The sequence below is a fragment of the Heterocephalus glaber genome, unplaced genomic scaffold (genome assembly GCF_053883595.1).
Source record: "Heterocephalus glaber isolate CG9 unplaced genomic scaffold, H.glaber_assembly_v1.0 deba00000546, whole genome shotgun sequence".
NCBI classification, from domain to species: domain Eukaryota; kingdom Metazoa; phylum Chordata; class Mammalia; order Rodentia; family Bathyergidae; genus Heterocephalus; species Heterocephalus glaber.
The window spans coordinates 35759557-35779326 of NW_028258147.1; the positions used below are offsets into that span (position 1 = coordinate 35759557).

At 37.7% G+C, this 19770-nt stretch overlaps 2 protein-coding genes across 10 annotated transcripts in view; one reads left to right on the forward strand and one right to left on the reverse strand.

Moving 5' to 3' along the window:
* Fam237b (family with sequence similarity 237 member B) overlaps positions 1-19770 on the forward strand; it is a 50192-nt gene that overhangs the window by 2934 nt on the left and 27488 nt on the right. Inside the window, exons 1-2 of one of the 3 annotated variants that reach the window (XR_015448762.1) lie at positions 449-6945; positions 7185-14832. Coding sequence is in view for 2 of the 3 variants with exons in the window: in XM_087204741.1 (XP_087060867.1) it covers positions 7188-7607 (420 nt within the window). In the remaining variant the exon portion in view is untranslated. Of the gene's footprint in view, positions 1-448; positions 6946-7184; positions 14833-19770 lie in introns of those variants that run through there. The other 2 variants (XM_087204740.1, XM_087204741.1) reach the window with 2 other exon arrangements.
* Cfap69 (cilia and flagella associated protein 69) overlaps positions 14601-19770 on the reverse strand; it is a 64170-nt gene continuing 59000 nt past the window's right edge. For all 7 annotated transcript variants that reach the window (XM_087204732.1, XM_087204736.1, XM_087204737.1 and 4 more), the window contains 3 exons: positions 16812-16898; positions 15474-15578; positions 14601-14817 (listed from right to left, as the gene is read on the reverse strand). In XM_087204732.1, coding sequence (XP_087060858.1) covers positions 14647-14817; positions 15474-15578; positions 16812-16898 — 363 coding nt within the window. In that variant the 3' untranslated portion in view covers positions 14601-14646. The remainder of the gene's footprint in view (positions 14818-15473; positions 15579-16811; positions 16899-19770) is intronic.

Consider the following 19770-nt stretch of genomic DNA (forward strand, 5'->3'; position numbering starts at 1 on the left):
ATCCAATTCCAAACACCCTTAATCCCAGAATCACACACCCTAGATGCAGCTACCTCCATAAATCCCCCATCTATGTTCTTGGGGGAACATCTAGATTCAAGCTATAACAGACACATTAATTAATCAGCTGAAATATTCTCCTCTAAAAAAATGTATTATGAATGTGTAAGTCCTTGTCCTGTGCATGTGTGACAGGACATACTACTCCATACATGGTAGGCTGCCACTTGGAAATGGAATAACATTTGTGTACATTATCCCCATTGTATAGTCTACATGGGCTTCATAGCAGACAGTATACTCTGAGAAAGTGCAGAACACATAGCTTACAGGAGTATGGTTGTGCAAGAAGAAATGAAGTTTTATGGAAAACATTGTATTCAAGAGTTACATAGAACAGTAAAATATAGTTTTTACCTTATTTCAATGTTCATAAGCATTTAAAATTTTTAAAAGCTAAATCTGTGATCATTGTATGTGTTCTTTAAATTCATATATTCATTCAATCTAGTTCTTGCCAAAACACTGAATCTTTCTTCTGAGACAAGCTCTTGCCATATAGTTCTGGCTGGCCTTGAAATCATTGTGTAGCCGAGGCTGGCCTCAAACTCATGGTAATGCTCTTGTCTCAGCCTCCTAAGTGATGGAATGACAGGTGTGTACCCCAACCCTGGCTCTGACTCTTTCATTTGGTTACTGCAGCTTGCTCCCAGAAATTCTGGTGTTCAAGTAACCAATTCTTTTTTTCGTGTGTGTGATTATCTTTTTTTCTCAAATTCTTTGTAGGTACATTTTAGGTATACAGAACATTTACATTCATCATTGGGAACTTATACCTTCACATAATGTATCTTGCTTCTTATTTTTTTCCCATTCCCCTGCCCTCCCTTCACCCCCTCCCCCCTCCCTATTTCCAAAGGCTTTGTTTCCATTGATTTCTTACCTAATATTTTTTCCTTTCTCTTCTTTCCTTTCCCCGACCCCCCACCCCCAATTCTCATACCCCTTTGGACATTTTCTTCCTATTTGACATTACCAATTATTCATTTTAATCCTTATTTACACTTTCAGTTTCTCACACCAGAGAAACTATTCCGTATTTACACGTGTGTCCTATTTATTTCACTTGAGAATATGTCCTCAATGTGTATGCATTTAGCTATAAATTTCTCATTCTTTATGGATGAGTAGTATTCCATTTTATTTTTTTAAAACCCCACATTTTATTTATATATATTTATTTATTTTATAGTCTTCAGCTGATAGGCAATTGGGCTGTTTCCAAGCTTTAGCTATTACAAACTGTGCCACTATAAACATGGGTGAGCATATATCGCTGTGGTATGATTCATTTAATTCTTTTGGGAAGATACCCAGCAGGGGAATAGCTGGGTCAAATGGGACCTCTAGTCCTAGTTCTTTGAGGTATCTCCATACGGATTTCCACAGTGGTTGCACCAGTCTACCCTCCCACCAGCAATGGAGCAGTATTCCTCTTTCTCCACAGCCCCACCAGCATTTGTTATTGGTTGATTTCATGATAGCAGCCATTCTTTCTGGAATGAAGTGAAATCTCAGCGTTGTTTTCATTTGCATCTCATGAATGACCAGTGATGTTGAACATTTTTTCATATGTTTATTTGCTATTTCTATTTCTTTGTCTGAGAAATGTCTGTTCATTTCAAATGCCCATTTTTGGATTGGGTCTTTAAATTTGGGAGGTCTGATTTTTTAAAGTTCTTTATAGATTCGAGATAGTAGACCTTTGTCTGAGGAAGTGCAGGTGAAGATTTTTTCCCACGTTGTGGGTTGTCTCTTCACACTGCTGGTGGTTTCTCTTGCTGTGGAGAAGCTTTTTAGTAAGAAGAGATCCCACTTGTTGATTGTGCTAATTCAAGGGCAACTGAGGTTTTGTTCATGAAATCTTTTCCTACACCAATGTCTTCAAGAGTTCTACCTAACCTCTGTTCCAGCTGATTCAGTTTTTCTATTTTAATATTTAGATCTTTAATCCATTTTGATTTTAGTTTAGTGCATGGTGAGAGATTTAGGTCTAGTTTTAATCCTTGACAAGTTGAAATCCAACTTTTCCAGCACCATTTATTAAAGAGGCTATCTTTCCTCTAGTGAGGGTGTTTGGCTCCTTTATTGAAGATGAGATGGTTGAGTGTGTCTGGAGTTGTTTTTGCATCTTCTGATCTGTTCCACTGGTTCTCAGGTCTGTTTCTTTGCCAGTGCCATGCTGTTTTTATCACAGTAGCTTGGTAGTGTAGTTGTAAGTTGGGGATTGTGATACCCCTGCCATGTCTCTGTTATCTAGAATAGCTTTTGCTATTCTGGGTCTCTTCTTGTTCCAAGTGAATTTTTGGATTGTTTTCTCAAGGTCCGTGAAATATGCTGCTGGGATTTCAGTTGGGATTGCATTGAATCTATGTCGCAGTTTTGGAAGTATGGCCATTTTCACTATGGTGATCCTTCCTACCCAGGAGCAGGGGTTGTCTTCTTTAATTTCCTCTGTGAACCATTGGTTATTCAGAAGTGTGGTGTTCAATTTCCATGTGTTTATGAAATTTTTGCAGTTTCTTTTGCTATGGATCTCCAATTTCATCGTACTATGGTCTGAAAATATATAGGAGATAACTTCAATTCCTTTGCACTTACTGCAACATGTTCTATGAGCGAGTATGTGGTCTATTTTGGAGAATGACCTGTGTGCAGATGAAAAGAATGTGTATTCTGATTTTTGGGGGTGGAACACTCTGTAAACATCTGTTAAGTTCATTTATTCAAGAATTTGATTGAGTTCTAGTATTTCATTAGTTATTTTTTGTCTAGTTGATCTATCCATTTGTGACAGTGGAGTATTGAGGTCCTCACTACCATTGTAGTAGTGCACATATGACTTTTCATATCCGTTAGTATTTGTTTTATATATTTGGGCGCCCTAGCATTTGGTGCATATATATTTATGATTGTCATCTCTTCCTGTTGGATTGTTCCCTTTACAAGGATTTAGTGCCCTTCTTTGTCTCTCTTAATCAGTGTCAGTTTGAAATGCACTTGATCTGCAAAGAGGATAGCTAGTCCTGGTTTTTTTCGGGTTCCCGTTGCATGGAGTATTATTTTGCACCCTTAACTTTCAGTCTATGAATTTCATTTTGAATTAAGTGTGTTTCTGGTATGCAGCATATTGTTGGATCTTGCTTCTTGACCCATTGTGCCAGTGTATTTCTTTTGATTGGTGAATTGAGACCATTAACATTGGTGGTTATAACTGATATGTATTGCCTTATCATTGTCATGACTTTTTCTTTTTGTTGGATTTTCCCCCTTTACATTTAATTTCTTATCGCACCCGATGGTTTCATTCTGCTGTGCTTCCTGTGGTTGTGATCCTCATTGTTTTTCCTAGGATATTGTCTAAAATTTTTTGGAGTGTTGGTTTGGTATTCATGAAGTTCCTAAGGTGCTCTTTGTCATGAAAGTATCTTATTTCATCATTAATTTTGAAAGATAGTTTTGCAGGGTACATCAATCTGGGTTGGAGGCTGTTTTCCTTTAGGGCTTGGAATACATCGCTCCAAGCTCTTCTTGCCTTGAGGGATTGCATTGAGAAGTCTGCTGTGATTTTGATGGGCTTTCCTTTGTTTGTGATTTGTTTCTTTTCTCTAACTGCTTGTAGAGCTTTGTTCTTGTGTTGGGTTTCTGGAATCTTAACAATTATATGCCTATGTGTAGATTTTTTTTTGATCAAGGCTATTTGGAGTCCTCTATGCCTGACTTATCTGTATGTCAGGTTCTTTTCCCCTGGTTGGGAAGTTTTCTGCCCTTACTTCTGTGAAGAGGTTTTTTTTTTTATGTCATCTGCACTCTGTCCTGTTTCTTCTTTGACTCCAATCAGTCTTATGTTATTCTTCTTTGCATCGTCAAGCAGCTGCTGGATTGATTTCTCATGCTCCCTTACAATTTTGCAGCAATTTTTCTTTTCCTGGTCAGTAGTTGCAATCTTTTCTTCTATATCTGAAGTTCTGTCCTCACATTTGCTCATTCTGCTGTGTAGACTTTCAATGGAGTTTGTAATCTCTTGGAAGTCTGTTTTCATCTGTTTTATGCATTCCATTTGTTTCCTATGTTAGGATTCCATCATGTTCCTCAGCTCCTCTCTAGATTTTTTAATCATGTCTTGCACTATGATCACAATCTCTGCCATTATTTGAGAAATTATTTCTGATTTCATTTTTTCCATATCCTCTTTTGTTGCCAATTCAGGGAGTCTAGGTGGTTGAGTATTAGAGTGTTCCATCTCATTTCCTTTTTGGGTTGCTGTAGGTCGTCTGGAAGTCTGGTTTTCAGACTTGTTTATGTGTCTTCTCATTTCGATTGTGGGGTGGCAGGGTGTGTGTGTGCTGTTGGTGACTGCATGGCTCATCTCCTCTGTGCTGGGAGTGGTGGTACGGCATCCCGGAAGGCCCTTCTTCTGTGCCTGGATTGGTGGTAGGGCGGCCCGAAGCCCCTTCCTCTGCGCTGGGAGCGATGGTATGGTGGCCCGGAAGCAATTTTTATTCTTGAATAATTTACAGGTCTTGTTTAGAAACTAGCCAATAAATTTTACAATACATATTTAACAAATTTGTGTATGTAATTTAATATCCATATCTCACTTTTTACCATAAATATTTAACATTTTAACAAAATCTAAACTTACTATCTAAACTTCACTTTCCTCCTCTTCTTTCTCCTCTTCATCCAAAGTATATGTTTTCATTAACCTCTAATATTCAAATAAATGAGAGTAAAAGCTCTCAATTTCAAGAAACAATATACAGTTTTGTTTTCTCTAGGGGATTACTTTTTTTTGTAAATTGCCAGTTAATGTTCTCTGCTTATTTTTCTATTACTCTCTCCTCCTCCTCTTCTTCCTTCTCTTTCTTCTCTTCTCCTTCTCTTCCTCTCCTTGTTCTTGTTCTTCTTCTTCCTATTGATTTATGGTGGGTCTCTTTTCAAGATAGCATTTTTCTGTGTGTGTCACAATAATAATATCCTAATATGTACTGTTATTGAGTAGTTTTGTCATCTCATGTTCTTTACAAATTCATTTTAATGACAAGAGAAAATATTTGAGATAATATTGATTTTTAAAAGTATACAAAAATGCCTATGGTGCTCAGTTGTTTTTTAGCAAGTATTGGTGCTATGGAATGTTTGTATCCATCCAAAATTCATGTTGAAACTTAATTTCATATAACTTATTAAGGGATGACGCCCTTATGTCTTGAAGATTCCTCCCTGGAGGGTGGGATTGAGTGTGCTATAATGGAGGCTTCATTTCCTCTTCTTTCTTTCTGCCATCTACCATGTGGCAATGAAGGAAGAAGGTTCTCACCAGACACACAATACCAGCATCAGTATCTTGCATTTCCCAACTCTAGAACTGTGAGAAACAAACATATTTTTCATAAACCTCCCCAGTCTCAGGTATTTTTGTAAAGCAGCTGAAAGTGACTAAGACAGCTGGGAAAAAAATCTGGAAATACTTCAATTATTACCTGCCTCTTTATATTTTTCTTTCTATATTTTACAACTGTTCTATAAAGACCTTGCAAGACTTGTACACAAGTGCAATATTTTATGAAAAAATCTGTTTTCACAAAAAGACTTTTACAGAAGCTATATGATTTTTCAACAGAGAAATAATAGCTAATTCATCTGGAATTAATGTTAATTCAAGGATGGAGGGGTTTGCTTGATTGAAGGATGGAAGGGGTTGTGTGTGTATGCCAGAGGTCAGGTTAAATTGGGCAGCAGTTTTGGCAGGTGGGGAAATTCCTTTAGAGGGTGGGGAGTTCAGGTTTCAAATTGGATTTTGAATTAAGTCACTTCAGTGTCTTTGCTGACTTTATGAGTCCGTGATTAGTGGTGAATTGAGAAACCTGGAACCCATCTGGTGTGAGATGGGTTTGTATGCATCTTACTCATTCTTAATCAGTCTTCTCTTTTTCTCGATTTTGTTTTATGGCGGAGCCGGTCCCACACACATGGAAGGAGCACATGGAGTGTTAATCCACTCGTGTGGTGTGGCGAACAGGATCTGGCTCTGAGCAGTGATAGTGCTGGGAGAAGTTTGGTTTAGATGGGACAGTGAATGGCGAAGTGGGCTGCTGGCGTTGGCGTCCTTGCTCAGGAAACTGTGAGAAAGGGTGACCCCCCGGAGGGGAGGAGAGGCTAAAGCACAAAGACGGTGAGACTGATGGACAAAGGCAGGCAGGACCTGTCAGGGGCTGCGAGCCTTCCTCTCCCGCTGAGGCTGGAGAAAACTCTTCCCGGAGAGAAAGCGCATGGTTCACACAGAAGCGCGGGCAAGATTGGCGCGTGTTTTAATCTAATCTCTCAGGGTTAATAATCTTAATTGATTGCTAGAGGCTAGAACCCGTCATGGGGAGGCATCCGGTTTCCCCAGGTGCTCAGCCTTAAGGGAGTTTTTCTCTGACTAGAACCGAGGGTGGCGCCTGGGTGTGTAGAGGGAGGGGACAGCTTGGTTAGTTGACTGCGACTGAGATGGACAGCGTGGGAGGAGAGGGAGAGGGGGAGGAGAGCAGAGTTCGGGCCAGTCTGACTGGGCCGCAGGGTCCGGAGCGCGCGGTGAGGGCGGAGCTCGGGTCCTAGAAAGGGCGGTCGGGCCGAGCGGGGAGCAGAGCTGCTGCCTTCTGCACAGCGCGACAGCTCCTTCCTTCCCGGGCGGAGAGCAAGTGGGCCGGAGCTAAACTGAAATCTAGGAGAAGAGAATCCTCTCGTCCCACCCGCCCTACTTTTAGAGTTGGCTGGAGGAAGGCGCACAGCTTGCGACGATGTGAAACCACTTAGTTGAACATCAGTTTGGATTTGCAGCGCTTGCGCTCCGTCTTTCGCCTAACTTGGTGGGAGAAGGAGGACAGCGGCGAGGAGGAGGTGAGTCCACACTGGGTTGGGCCTCCCGGCCGCTCTCCGCGCTGTCAGAACTGAACTGTGTCCAAGGGCAATTCTCGGGGGCAATTCTTTGCCAAGTTAATTCTTGACTTCCACCTAAGGGCTTAGTATTTGGCTTTATAAAAGAATACATGTATTTAAATTTTTCTAAGTTAAATAGATCATTGAATAATTGGATAATTTTTAAGTTAAAAATATCCCTCCTCATTTTTTCTATGTAGATTATGGGTTCTGCCACAAGAAGACGGTTCTACCTGGCAGTGGGCTGCATTGTGCTCATCAGTCTGGTTAATGCTGATTTTGAATTTCAAAAGGGAGTGCTTGGTGGCCTCAGCTCCGGGATCACGGCCGACATGGACCCCCAGTGTTGGAACACTTGTTCTATGACCCTGCTAAATCTCAAAGAGTTCAAGATAGAGCCCAGTGTGGACGCTTTCTGGAATTTCATGTTGTTCTTACAAAAATCCCGGTGGCCTGGACATTATGAGGTCTTCGTAAACATAGCTCAGGATTTCAGGGACATGTATATAGACTGCTTGATTTCAAGGTCTCATGGAATGGGCAGGAGACAGGTAATGTCTTCCAAGTATGATTTCCCACAGAAAGTAACAGGACGTAGATTAAGCATGTATTTACTGGAGTAGCAGTTTAATTTTATTGAAAGTTCAATATTTAATAAAAGTATTATTGTCCTAACATGTAATATGTAATCTTGATGTAATGTACTGTGAGGCTTCTGAAATGTGCATTTCATCACTAGCCAGCTCATCTGTTAAAATATTTTTCTCTGCATTAAGGACTAAAAACTGTGTCTCATTCTGATTTTGAAAAAGGGACAAAACCAAAAAAGAGTTAAGCAACTGTATTTTATTTGCCCTATTTCTCTCTCAGTGAGTCTGTCATTGGTGTAGAGGAAAGCTATTGATTTTTGTGTGTTGACCTTGTAACCAGCTACTTGACTGAATTTGGTTATTAAATCTAGAAGACTTTTGGTGGAGTTCTTGGGGTCTTCTATGCAGAATATCATGTCATCTGCAAATAATGACAATTTGACTTCTTCATTAACTATCTTTATTCCTTTTATTTCTTTCTCTTGTCTAATTGCCGTGGCTAATGTTTCCAGAACTATATTGAACAAGAGTTGTGATAGTGGACATCCTTGTCTTGTTCCTGATTTTAGTGTGAAGGATTTCAGTTTTTGACCATTTAGTATGATATTGGCTGTTGGTTTTTCATAGATGGCTTCTATCAGTGTGAGATAGAGAACATCTATTCTAATTTTTTAGAGGGTTTTTATCATAAATGCATGTTGGATTTTGTCAAATGCTTTTTCTTAAGCAACTGTATTTTAGTAAAGCATAGTTCAATAGAATTTTTATCTACATATTAGCAGTCATTTTTTATATTAGCTATTTACATCGTGTGTCTTGTTACAAAAAGGATATGAAGCTTTAAAGAAATACATCGGGGAATGAGGGAATGTGAAGTAGACAAGGAAATTGGAATGATAGAAAGTGATGAAGCTAATGGTGATGGAATAATCTGTAGTTAGTGTTTAGTACTTTTGATTTTCCCTATAGCCTATACCTTTAATAGCCAATACCTTTAATAAAGCTACATAAATTTGGTCTAAGATTTCCACTTTTCAAAGTGAAGAGAGATTCATGAGCATTAAGATTCACATTGCTTACAGGAAAAACCAAACCACATGTTTGGGAGAAGCCCAGCCTTTCCCAGGCCTGAGAACCAATAGAAATCTGCCCTGCAGGTTTTCCAAATGGCTGCCATGATGTGGGCATTGTTTTTAAGTACCCTTACAAGAATGGATTCTCCTCCATGTTAGCTGATGCAGGCACACCCAAACTCAATTAAACACGGACAATTTTAAAAACAGCAAAAATGAACTGGACAAGCACCTGCCTGATGGGTTTAACATGAGCCCTGAATATACACACAAGTTTCAAGAGGGTATATGAACCATAGGTTAATAATCTTAAATGTCAAGGAATGTATAGACCTCATACCTTTCAGGTATTCTTTTACAAATATTTTTATATAACCAAATTTGCATAATAAGTGGGTAGCAAATAACATGAAGTTTAGGTCTAATAAATTCTTAGATTGAAAAATTTTATCTTGCTAATTAAGGACAGATCTCCAAGCTCAGGAAATCCAGTGGTTGGAGGGTAGGCTAATGTTTTCATAAAAATGACCAGACAGGTGTCGTTGCAGTGGGACAGAGGTGGAGGTAGAGTGAAATAATTACTCAAAAGCAGTTTCATGGTATCAAAATGTAGGTTGAAAAGTGTGAGCCAGGCATAGTGATGCACACCAATAGTCCCAGCACGCTGGGAGGCTGAGGAAGGAGGATCTCAAGTTCAAGCTCAACTTGGGTATCTTAGTGACTTACTCAGCACAACTCTCCAAATAAAAAATAAAAAAGCGCTAGAGATATAGCTTAGTGTGTAAGTCCTGGGTTTAATCCTCAGTACAACAAGAACAACAACAAAAACAATGACAACAAAACAGGAACATTCCTTGCACATTGCCATTAGTATTACATGGCCACATTGGTGTTGAGCGGGGATGCTACCTTTGCTTCTTTTGCTCTATTCAAAGTTGTGTGATTTGTTCAGTCAAAAGATCTTTAAAAAAATCTACCAATTCTTTTTTTTTTTGGTACTGGGGATCGAACTTGGGTCCTTGCGCTTGCGGGGCAGGCAGTGGAACCACTGAGCTAAATCCCTGGCCCTACCAATTCTTATATTACAGTAAACAATCTGATTTACAGCTTTGCTCATTTATTTAGTTTAAGTCCTAGCTGGTTATTCTGCACATAGTTTAAGAAACAGTGGTAAAACATCTAATATTGCTCCTAAAATATTTACTCATAAGTGGATACAACAGGCAATAATTGAGTATGACTGAAGATCCTCTGTTCTTCCTACAGACTTTTTTTGGCTTTAAATAAACTTTTTATTATTTTAGAATAGTTTTAGATTTGCAGAAAAATTGCAAGGATAGAGTGAGTGCCTGCATATCGATCACTTGTTTTATTCTTATTTTAATATCTCCTGTTAGTATGGTATATTTGTCATGACTAATGAACTGATGCTGACACATTAGTATCTAAACTTCATATTTTATTCAGATCGCACTAGTTTTCCCTAACATTCTTCACCACCCAGGAGCCCATACCACACTATGTCAAGTTGTTATGTCTTTTTAGGCTCCTCTGGGTTGTAATAGTTTCTTAAATTCTTGCTTTTGATGACCTTGACAGTTTTGAGTACCGATCAGATGTAATGCAGAATGCCCCTCAATGTGGGTTGGCCTGATGTTTTTCTCATTGTCAGACTGGGATTATGTGTTCCTGGGATAAATGCCATAGAGGGAAAGTACCATTTTTAGCACTTCAGGTCAAGGGTGCATGCTATCAATGTGATTTATTATTGATAGTGTTTATCATTGGCTAACGTAGTATTTGCTAGGTTTTTCTACTTTTCCTTCTTTCTAAACTGTGCTCTTTGGAAGCAAGTGACTAAATATAACCCATATGTAATAGAATATGGAGTTATAGTCCACTTTCCTAAGAAGGAAATATCTACTTAAATTATCCAGACTTCACAGAGATTCCTCCCTCTGCTTCTTCCTATCAGTGTGGACTTACAGACATTTATTTATACTTTGGGTTATAATATAATAATTACATTATTTTGTTGGTCAAATTATTCCAGCTTTTGCCTTCAGAGAGCTCTGTAAGATACTTTTAAATTCATCTTCTGTATTTCTGTCCCATTCAGTTGTTTCTTCATGGAGCCCTATTTCCATATTGGAGAATGACATTAGAAATGAACATCTGGGTGTTTGCTCTATCTATAGGATTATGACCTGGTAGTACTAGGCCAGTTTCTGGTTTTCTTTCTCAGGAAGCATTCCTTGTCATTTTCCTTGACTGTCAAATAAAAACAAGCAATAATGAAACATGGTTGGTTGCTAAAGAAACTACTTTTTACAAACTTGGCAGAAAGTATATAAAAATGAGAGGGGCTGGTCTCCTTTCACTCTGCAGTAGTCCTCTTATACCTAGAAATCTTTGTTCAGTTTGGCAGTTGACAGTTTAGAATGTTGTCAAACTGTAGCACTTCAAAAGAGGCTGACTACATTAACAAAGTTAGGAAACTATTATCAAAAGAATTTGGTCAGAAGTATGATTAAAGAAATTGAATATTAGACCCGAAAAGACTTGGGTGGATGTCATAATTGTTTCCTGTGATAGGAAATGCATTTTTGTGCTCCAGAAGGAAGACTGGAACAGCATGGTACTGGCAAAGAAACAGACCCGAGGATCAGTGGAATAGATTAGAAGATCCAGAAACAACTACAGATATGCTCAGCCACCTCATCTTTGACAAAGGAGCCAACCATCCTCATGGGAGGAAAGATAGCCTATTTAATAACTGGTGTTGGAAAAACTGGATTTCAACCTGCCAAAGATTAAAACTAAACCCATACCTATCACCATGCACTAAATTAAGATCAAAGAGGATTAAAGATTTAAATATTAAGACAGAAACACTAAATTTTCTGGAAGACAAGTTAGGTAGAACTCCTGAAGACATTGGTACAGGAAAAGATTTTATGAACAAAACCTCAGTGGCATGGGAACTTGCACGAAGAATCAACAACTGGGATCTTACCTTATTAAAAAGCTTCTGCACTGCAAGAGAAACCAACAGAGCTAAGAGACAATCTACAATGTGGGAAAAAATTTTCAGCAACTGTACCCCAGACAAAGGACTACTATGTAGAATATACAAAGAACTGAAAAAAAATCAGATCCCCCAGATTCAAAGACCCAATTCAAAAATGAGCATCTGAAATGAAGAGACATTTCTCAGAGAAAGAAGTAAAAGCAGCAAATAAATACATGAAAAAATGTTCAACATCACTGGTTATTTGAGAGATGCAGATGAAAACAACACTGAGATTTAAATCACAGTGTTAAATCACAGATTTAAATCACATTCCTCAGTCCAGAAGGAATGGCTGCTATTATGAAATCATGCAATATCAAATGCTGGCGGGGGTGTGGAGAGAAAGGAACCCTTCTTGGGAATGTAGACTGGTGCAACCACTGTGGAAATCAGTATGGAGATACCTCGAAGAATTAGGCTTAGAGGTCCCATTTGACCCAGCTATCCCCCTGCTGGGTATCTTCCCAAAAGAATTAAAAGAATAATACCACAGTGATATATGTGCACCCATGCTTATAGCGGCACAGTTCATAATAGTGAAAGCTTGGAAATAGCCCAAGTGCCCATTAACTGGAAATCGGATAAAGAAAATGTGTTTTTTTAAAAAAAATAAAATGGAGTACTACTCAGCCATAAAGAATGAGAAACTAGAGACATTTATAGCTAAATGGATGCATATTGAGGCCATTCTCTTAATTGAAATAAATAGGAAACATATGTGTAAATACCGAATAGTTTCTCTAGTGTGAGAAACTGAAAGTGTAAGGATACACATGGATGAAATTGCCTAATATCATATTTCTCAGATTGTGTTTCCATCACGTGTCATATGACTATATCGAAATTTAAATTAGGGAAAAGCTTGGCTTATGTGGAGTCTGCTAGTTAACTGGAGTTTTTTTCCAGACCATTATTTGTTCAATGTTGGTTTTGGGGATCTTTCTGAAACAAATCACATCCTCTTGTTGGTGCTTGAGATGCTTTTTTAAGTTATATGGAAAAATGTTTAAGTGCTTTTCAGTTTTGTTTTGGTTGAGTTCTACTGTATTTGAATATTATTGTAGTTTTTTTTCCCTTGCATTGTTCTTCTTTGAATTGTTCTTTGGTTTTAATTTTTGTATGTGTGTGTGTGTGTTTGATAATAAAGTTATTAAAAAAAAAAGAATGAGTCTCCAGCTGTCCTTGGGAAACTTAAGAGTCTACAAAATGGGGCAGTCTTGGCTGGGGATTTAGCTCAGTGCTTTCACTGCCTGCTGCACAAGTGCAAGTACCTGAGTTCGATCCCGGTACCAAAAAAAAAACAAACCCAAAAAAACCCCAAACAAACAAACAAACAAAAAAATGGGGCAATTTTCATATAGATTCTGGATGTATCTGAGGTAAGCCAGAGGTGTGCCTGGGGCTTTCTGTGTGGGGATCTCATCATACATGCCATATCAACTTCCATTCTTGTATCTCAGTAACTCTCCTTTGCATGAAATCTTTATATGGTTAGGGCTTTCTGTAAAAAAAAAGGAACAAATTGTGTGTTCCTGTATCTTTTCAGGGGTGGTGGTAATAGAGAAAAGGATTCTAGTGATAAAACCCAGTCATAAGCTGATTTATATCATTTGCCACTGGGGGCTGCAAGGGGACTGGACATCTGGCTGAGGGTGAGGCACCACCAGCAAACTGGCAACTAACTCATTCTTAGGGGACTAACAACAGCCACAACTTCTCCCTCCACTGACGATGTTACTGTCCTCACAGATAGGATAATAGAGAATCCATAAAGGAATGTATAGTGGGAAAGGAGGATGGGGAAAGAGGAGAAACTTGGTAGGAAAAGGTGGGTCTAGGAGGCCAGTGGAGGCTGTGGTAATGAAAGGAGGACACTTGGATCTCTTTCCAACTCTTCATTCAGTGGCATCATGCTGGTCACTTGAACTTGGTCATAGAGCATTTACACTGAGCAGTTTATCAGGGCTTTCCCTGCCTGGAGAGCCAGCTGATATACATTTACTAGTACCTTGCCTAGCTTCTAGACTCAAATTTCAACACAGTTTTCTAAGAAACAGGTATTTCTCTCTCCCAGCCCTGGATATGAACTTAACTTTGTGAATTCCTGGTTCGAGGAGCAGTTTCAGGGCTTAAGGCAGGGGATGGAAACTGTGTAATGGCACCTGATGACATGGACACTTGGCTCTGTATGCAGCATTATTCCTCCTACCTCCCATTTTTTCACAAAATACCTCTACCACCAACTGAAGAAAATATCTCCACCACAAATCCAACTTTCTGTCTCCATTAAAGAAGAGTAGTAGCAATAGACTTTGTTTTTTTTACTTATAAGAGTAAAGCCATCTATATTTGTATTTTTATTGTTTAGTTCATGATTAACATTTGCCTTTTCCAGCAGATACATGTTATTTGACCGTGAACAGAATATTTATTGCTGCCTAGTGTTAGTTTATACTTCTGAGATCAGTACCTTCATTCCCCACTACGCCCAAATAAATGTACTGGGTGGTGTTGGCCTGCTTCTGGCTCCAACAGGCAGTGCACAGATCTGGCCAAAGTCATGATCAGTCACTCAGGAGCGGGCAGTCAAGGGTCTAAAATATTCCTAGATCTGACAGATACAGAACCTCTAATTTTTTTTTTTTTTGGCTAAAGTACCTGGAGTAGTTCAAATGCAAGAGTCCTAATTTATCCACCAGATTCATAATTTCAGTTAAGAGAATTTGCAGTCTTTCCAAAGAAATTGATGATGTTTTTGATATTATGTGTTGATCTTTTCCAAAAAATAAATCCTGTGTCCTTTTTATTTTTTATGGCATTTTACTAAAATATTTATTCTAAAATGTCTGCTTTACATTTGTATATAAAGATACATTTACCTAAAAAATTATAAGAAGGATTTATTTCAAAAAGTCTCTAAAGTGTGCTAAATAGGAAAACTCTTTTTTGCCTCATTCACAGTTGTAACTGCTTTCACTCTCTGCAAGGCTCCTCCTCGAATAGGCAGCTTTTTAAGAGCAATGTCTGTGTCAGCCAGAGGTCCTCCCAGCAATCTGACAGGAGTGCTTTCCACTGTTACTACTCGACCAGAGGGAATCTAAAAAAACAAAAGGTAAATATCTAAATGAATCTACTTATACAATTTTTCCATACAAGGAAAACCCATTCATTCTTCAGCTTACTTTGGAAAAAGATGCGAAGTATAAATATAAGCAACTTTTCTCAGGGAAAGAGGATGAAAAAGGAATTAAGTTGTGTTACATACATGTACCAACTCCACACAAGGAATCCAAACATTATATACTGCAAACATGTACTAATTAAAAAAATTTGAGAAACAGTAAGTAACTAGGGAGGCAGCAGGCTATAATGAAAAGATAAGAACTCGAGCTAGGAAAAATGGGTTTGAATTCTACTTCTAGTGCTTATCAGCATATAACCAGCAGAGGTCGCCAGGAACGCCCGCTATGGCCTGGATCCCCTGTAGGAAAGGGAGGCACCTCACGTTTCTGGACAGAGATGGGGACACACATTCTAGTGTTGGCGGCAATTTCCTAGGAAACGTGGAGGGCTGGGCTCTGCTCTAAATTAGTACTGGGCAAGGGGTTTCATATCTTGGAGATAAATATGTCTTAACAATATGAAACCTGAACAGCAAGAAGAAAAAAATACGTGAAACTCCCATAGAAATTTATGAGTTCTGGGACCTGCATGTATTTACCTGTTAAGAAAGAGATGTGGAGAAAATCTTACCGTTGTGTTAAGGCCTTTAATAACCGTTGGGTGAAGTATTGCATTTTGTGGTCGCTCATTGTACTTAGAGGATTCTATAGCCTTTTCTTGCAGCCTTTTTGCTTTCTGAAAAAATTTTAAATTAGAAAGAAAATAATATTAATTGCTATTAAATCATTAACTGTGGTATTTATAATGAAAATACAAAGTATATTTAATTGTGTTTGGCTTGTTCTTTGGCTGTTTATTATACTGTCCTAGGATCTGCCTTTACTCATTTAAGTGCTTACTCATTAATGTAAGTTGGATTCTTTGTGCATTGAAGAAAATATCAGGCACCTAAAAACATTCTGGTGATTTCCAGAAGTATTTGTCATATTTGACTGAAGAGTAAAGCCAGTACTGAGGAACTCAGATTTCATTTTTAGCACATAATTTAATAAGCTACTAAATTTATATTAGGCTGTTTCAAAATATGTTGCATAAATTAAATACTAATTCAATATACTTACATGTGTTAAACATTTGGAATAATGCAAGTTATATAATTCATTTTAGTTATAGTCAAGCTCAGTAATTGAGGCACTAAACATGTAAAATGTGAGGTAACAAATGCTCTACATGGAAGGGGCTTCTTTTCATTAACTGTTCCTTAAAAATAAAAGCAGTGGGGCCAAGGATGTAGCTCGGTGGCACAGCACCTGCCTGGCAAGTGGGAGGCCTTGAGTTTGATTCCCAGTACCCAAAAAAAGAAAAAAGAAAAAAAAGAAAGTCATCAAAAATACCAGCAATGATAAAGATGTTTTGTGAGTATAGTAGGAAAAAACATCTAGTGAAAAGGGGGATTCCTGACACCCCAAGTGAGCTTGTTCTTAGGTTTTGCTATATTAATATCATTCTTTTATTTTTGTGGACTACCTTAACATTTACTAATTTCATATCTACAGAAAGCATTGTAACATTAGGTGAACAACCATCTAAGGCAGTAATGGAAATGGTACATAAAGGTAGTAAAGAAAGAGTAATGAAATTTTGGAAATCCATAGTGCTTCTCACAAATTTAAAGTGAATAATTAGCCCTATAAACTTTTAGTCTGGTTTCCAGCTTCTAATAGAAGCAGTTTTCACATTTTTCCAAAGAAACATTTATCTTGAATTCCCATTTAAACTTTAGTTTGTTTCTTTTGGTAGTTAAATAGGGGAAAGCCTCTGGGGTTTCTTACAGAAAAGAAATAATTGAATAAGAAGGTGTTCTACTGAGAGCTCACCAGAAAAGTAAATGAACATTCATGTGTGAAAAAAAATGTCCTTAAGATATTGGTTGTTTATTGTTTATATGTAATACCTTAAAAACCTTACCTTTAATGTTTTAGTATTTGATGTTCTAGCCAAGAAATTTTCCCATGATTTATTAGCCAATTCTCTTTGCTTATGTGTTGTTTGTATCTGAAATGAGAAAGATAAGCAAGGATTTCAGTTTCTATAAAAGAATAGCGAAGAGCTGGAAAGCCCTATTTTGAAGGCTGCACCTACTCTTTGCTAAGGTAAAAGTTATGGCTGAGTAGCAAAAGGGCTAGAGAATTCATAGAACTTAATTTAAAAAAACAAAAAGATTCAAATGAAAAAATCTGTCATTAATGTGGCTAAGATTTGAACTACTCTCCATGAGATGTGATACAAAACTGCCATTAATTAACGATAAACATGCTCAGCAAGTCTAATTGTTTTGCATGATTACCATCTGTGAAGACAGACTATAATCCAGAGGAAACTAAATATACGATTTAAAAGAAAATTCACAAGAGCAAGACAAACCCAAAGCTCGGACAAGGGAGGAAATTATAAAAATCAGAGCAGAAATCAATGCAATGGAGACTAAGAGAAAGATACAAAAAAATCAACGAATTGAAGAGTTGATTTTTCAAAAGAATAAATAAAATCAATAAGCCCTTACCCAACCTTATCAAAAAAAGTAAAGAAAAGGCTCAGATCCATGCAATTAGGAATGAAAAAGGTGAAGTCACAACAGATCCAGCAGAAATACAGAGGATCATCAATACCTACTTCGAGAACCTGTACTCTAATAAAATGGAAAACACAGAAGAAATGGACAGATTGCTAGATACATATGAATTGCTAAAGTTAAATGAAGAAGATATAGAAATTCTAAACACCCCAATTACAATGAGTGAAACTGAAACATAATTAAAAATTTACCAACAAAGAAAAGCCTGGGTCCTGATGGCTTCACTGCTGAATTTTACAAGACATTAGACAATAACTATTGCCACTACTGTTTAAACTCTTCAATGAAATTGAAAGGGGAGCAATACTTTCAAATTCATTCCTGGAAGCAAGTATTACTTTGATTCCAAAACCAGGGAAAGACCCAACCCAAAAAGAGAACTACAGGCCAATCTCCTTAATGAATATACATGCAAAAATCCTCAATAAGATACTAGCAAACAATACGGAAGGTCATCAAGAAGATCATACACCCTGGCCAAGTCTGATTTATCCCAGGGATGTAAGGATGGTTCAACACACGTAAAAAAAAAAAGTAATATACTATATTAACAGAGCCAAGGACAAAAACGATATGATCATCTCAATAGAGGCAGAAAAAGCATTCGACAAAATCCAACACCCATTCATGATAAAAACCCCACAGAAAATTGGAATAAAAGGTCTTTATCTCAACCTGATTAAGGTTATCTATGAAAAACCAACAGCCAACATCATACTAAATGGACAAAAACTGAAAACTTTCACACTAAAATCAGGAACAAGACAAGTATGCCCACTATCACCACTCCTGTTCAATATAGTTCTGGAAACATTAGCCACGGCAAATAGAAAAGAGAAAGAAATAAAAGGAATAAAGATAGGAAAGGAAGAAGTTAAACTTTCATTATTTGCTGACAATATGATACTTTACATAGAAGACCCAAAAAACTCGGACAAAAGACTTCTAGACCTAATTGACAGATTCATTAGAGTAGCTGGATATAAGGTCAATACTCAAAAAACACTAGCCTTCTTATACACAAATAGCAGACAAAAACTCATTGAGAGAGAAATTTGGGAAACAATTCCTTTTGCAATAGTATCCAAAAAAATGAAATATCTAAGAATTAACCACACAAAGGAAGCAAAAGACCTCTACACTGAAAACTACAGAATTTTGAAAAAAGGAGATTGAGGAGGATATAAGAAAATGGAAAGACATTCCTTGTTCCTGGGTAGGAAGGACCAATATAGTGAAAATGCCCATACTTTCAAAACTACTGTATAGATTTAATGCAATGTCGACTGAAAGTCCAAAAATATACTTCACAGAACTAGAGAAAACAATCCAAAAATTCATTTGGAACCAGAAGAGACCTAGAATAGCAAAAGCAATTCTAGGCAACAGAGACATGGCTGGGGGTATCACAATCCTCAACTTGAAACTTTACTACAAAGATGCTGTGATAGAAACAGCATGGTACTGGCAAAGAAACAGACCTGAGGATCAGTGGAATAGATTAGAAGATGCAGAAGCAACTCCAGACATACTCAGCCACCTCATCTTTGACAAAGGAGCCAACCACCCTCATTGGAGGAAAGATAGCCTATTTAATAAGTGGTGTTGGAAGAACTGGGTTTCAATGTGCCAAAGATTAAAACTAGACCCCTATCTTTCACTATGCACTAAATTAAAATCCAAGTGGATTAAAGATCTAAATATTAAAACAGAAACACTAAACTTGCTGCAAGATAAGTTAGGTAGAACTCTTGAAGACATCGGCATGGGAAAAGACTTTATGAACAAAACCTCAGTAGCACAGGAACTAGCAAAAGAATCAACAGCTGGGAGCTTATCATATTAAAAAGCTTCTGCACTGCAAGAGAAACCACCAACAGAACTAAGAGACAACCTACAATGTGGAAAAAAATTTTACCAATTGTTCCCCAGAAAAAGGACTACTATCTAGGATATATAAAGAACTTAAAAAAATCAGATCCCCAAACATAAAGACCCAATTCAAAAATGGACATCTGAAATGAACAGACATTTCTCAGACAAAGAAGTAAAACCAGCAAATAAACATATGTTCAACATCATTATTCATTCGAGAGATGCAGATGAAAACAACACTGAGATTCCACCTCACCCCAGAAAGAATGGCTGCTATCAAGAAATCAACCAATAACAAATGCTGGTGGGGTTGGGGGGAGAAAGGAACCCTTCTCCATTGTTGGTGGGAGTGCAGAGTGGTTCAACCACTGTGGAAATCAATATGGAGATAACTCAAAAAACTAGGATTAGAGGTCC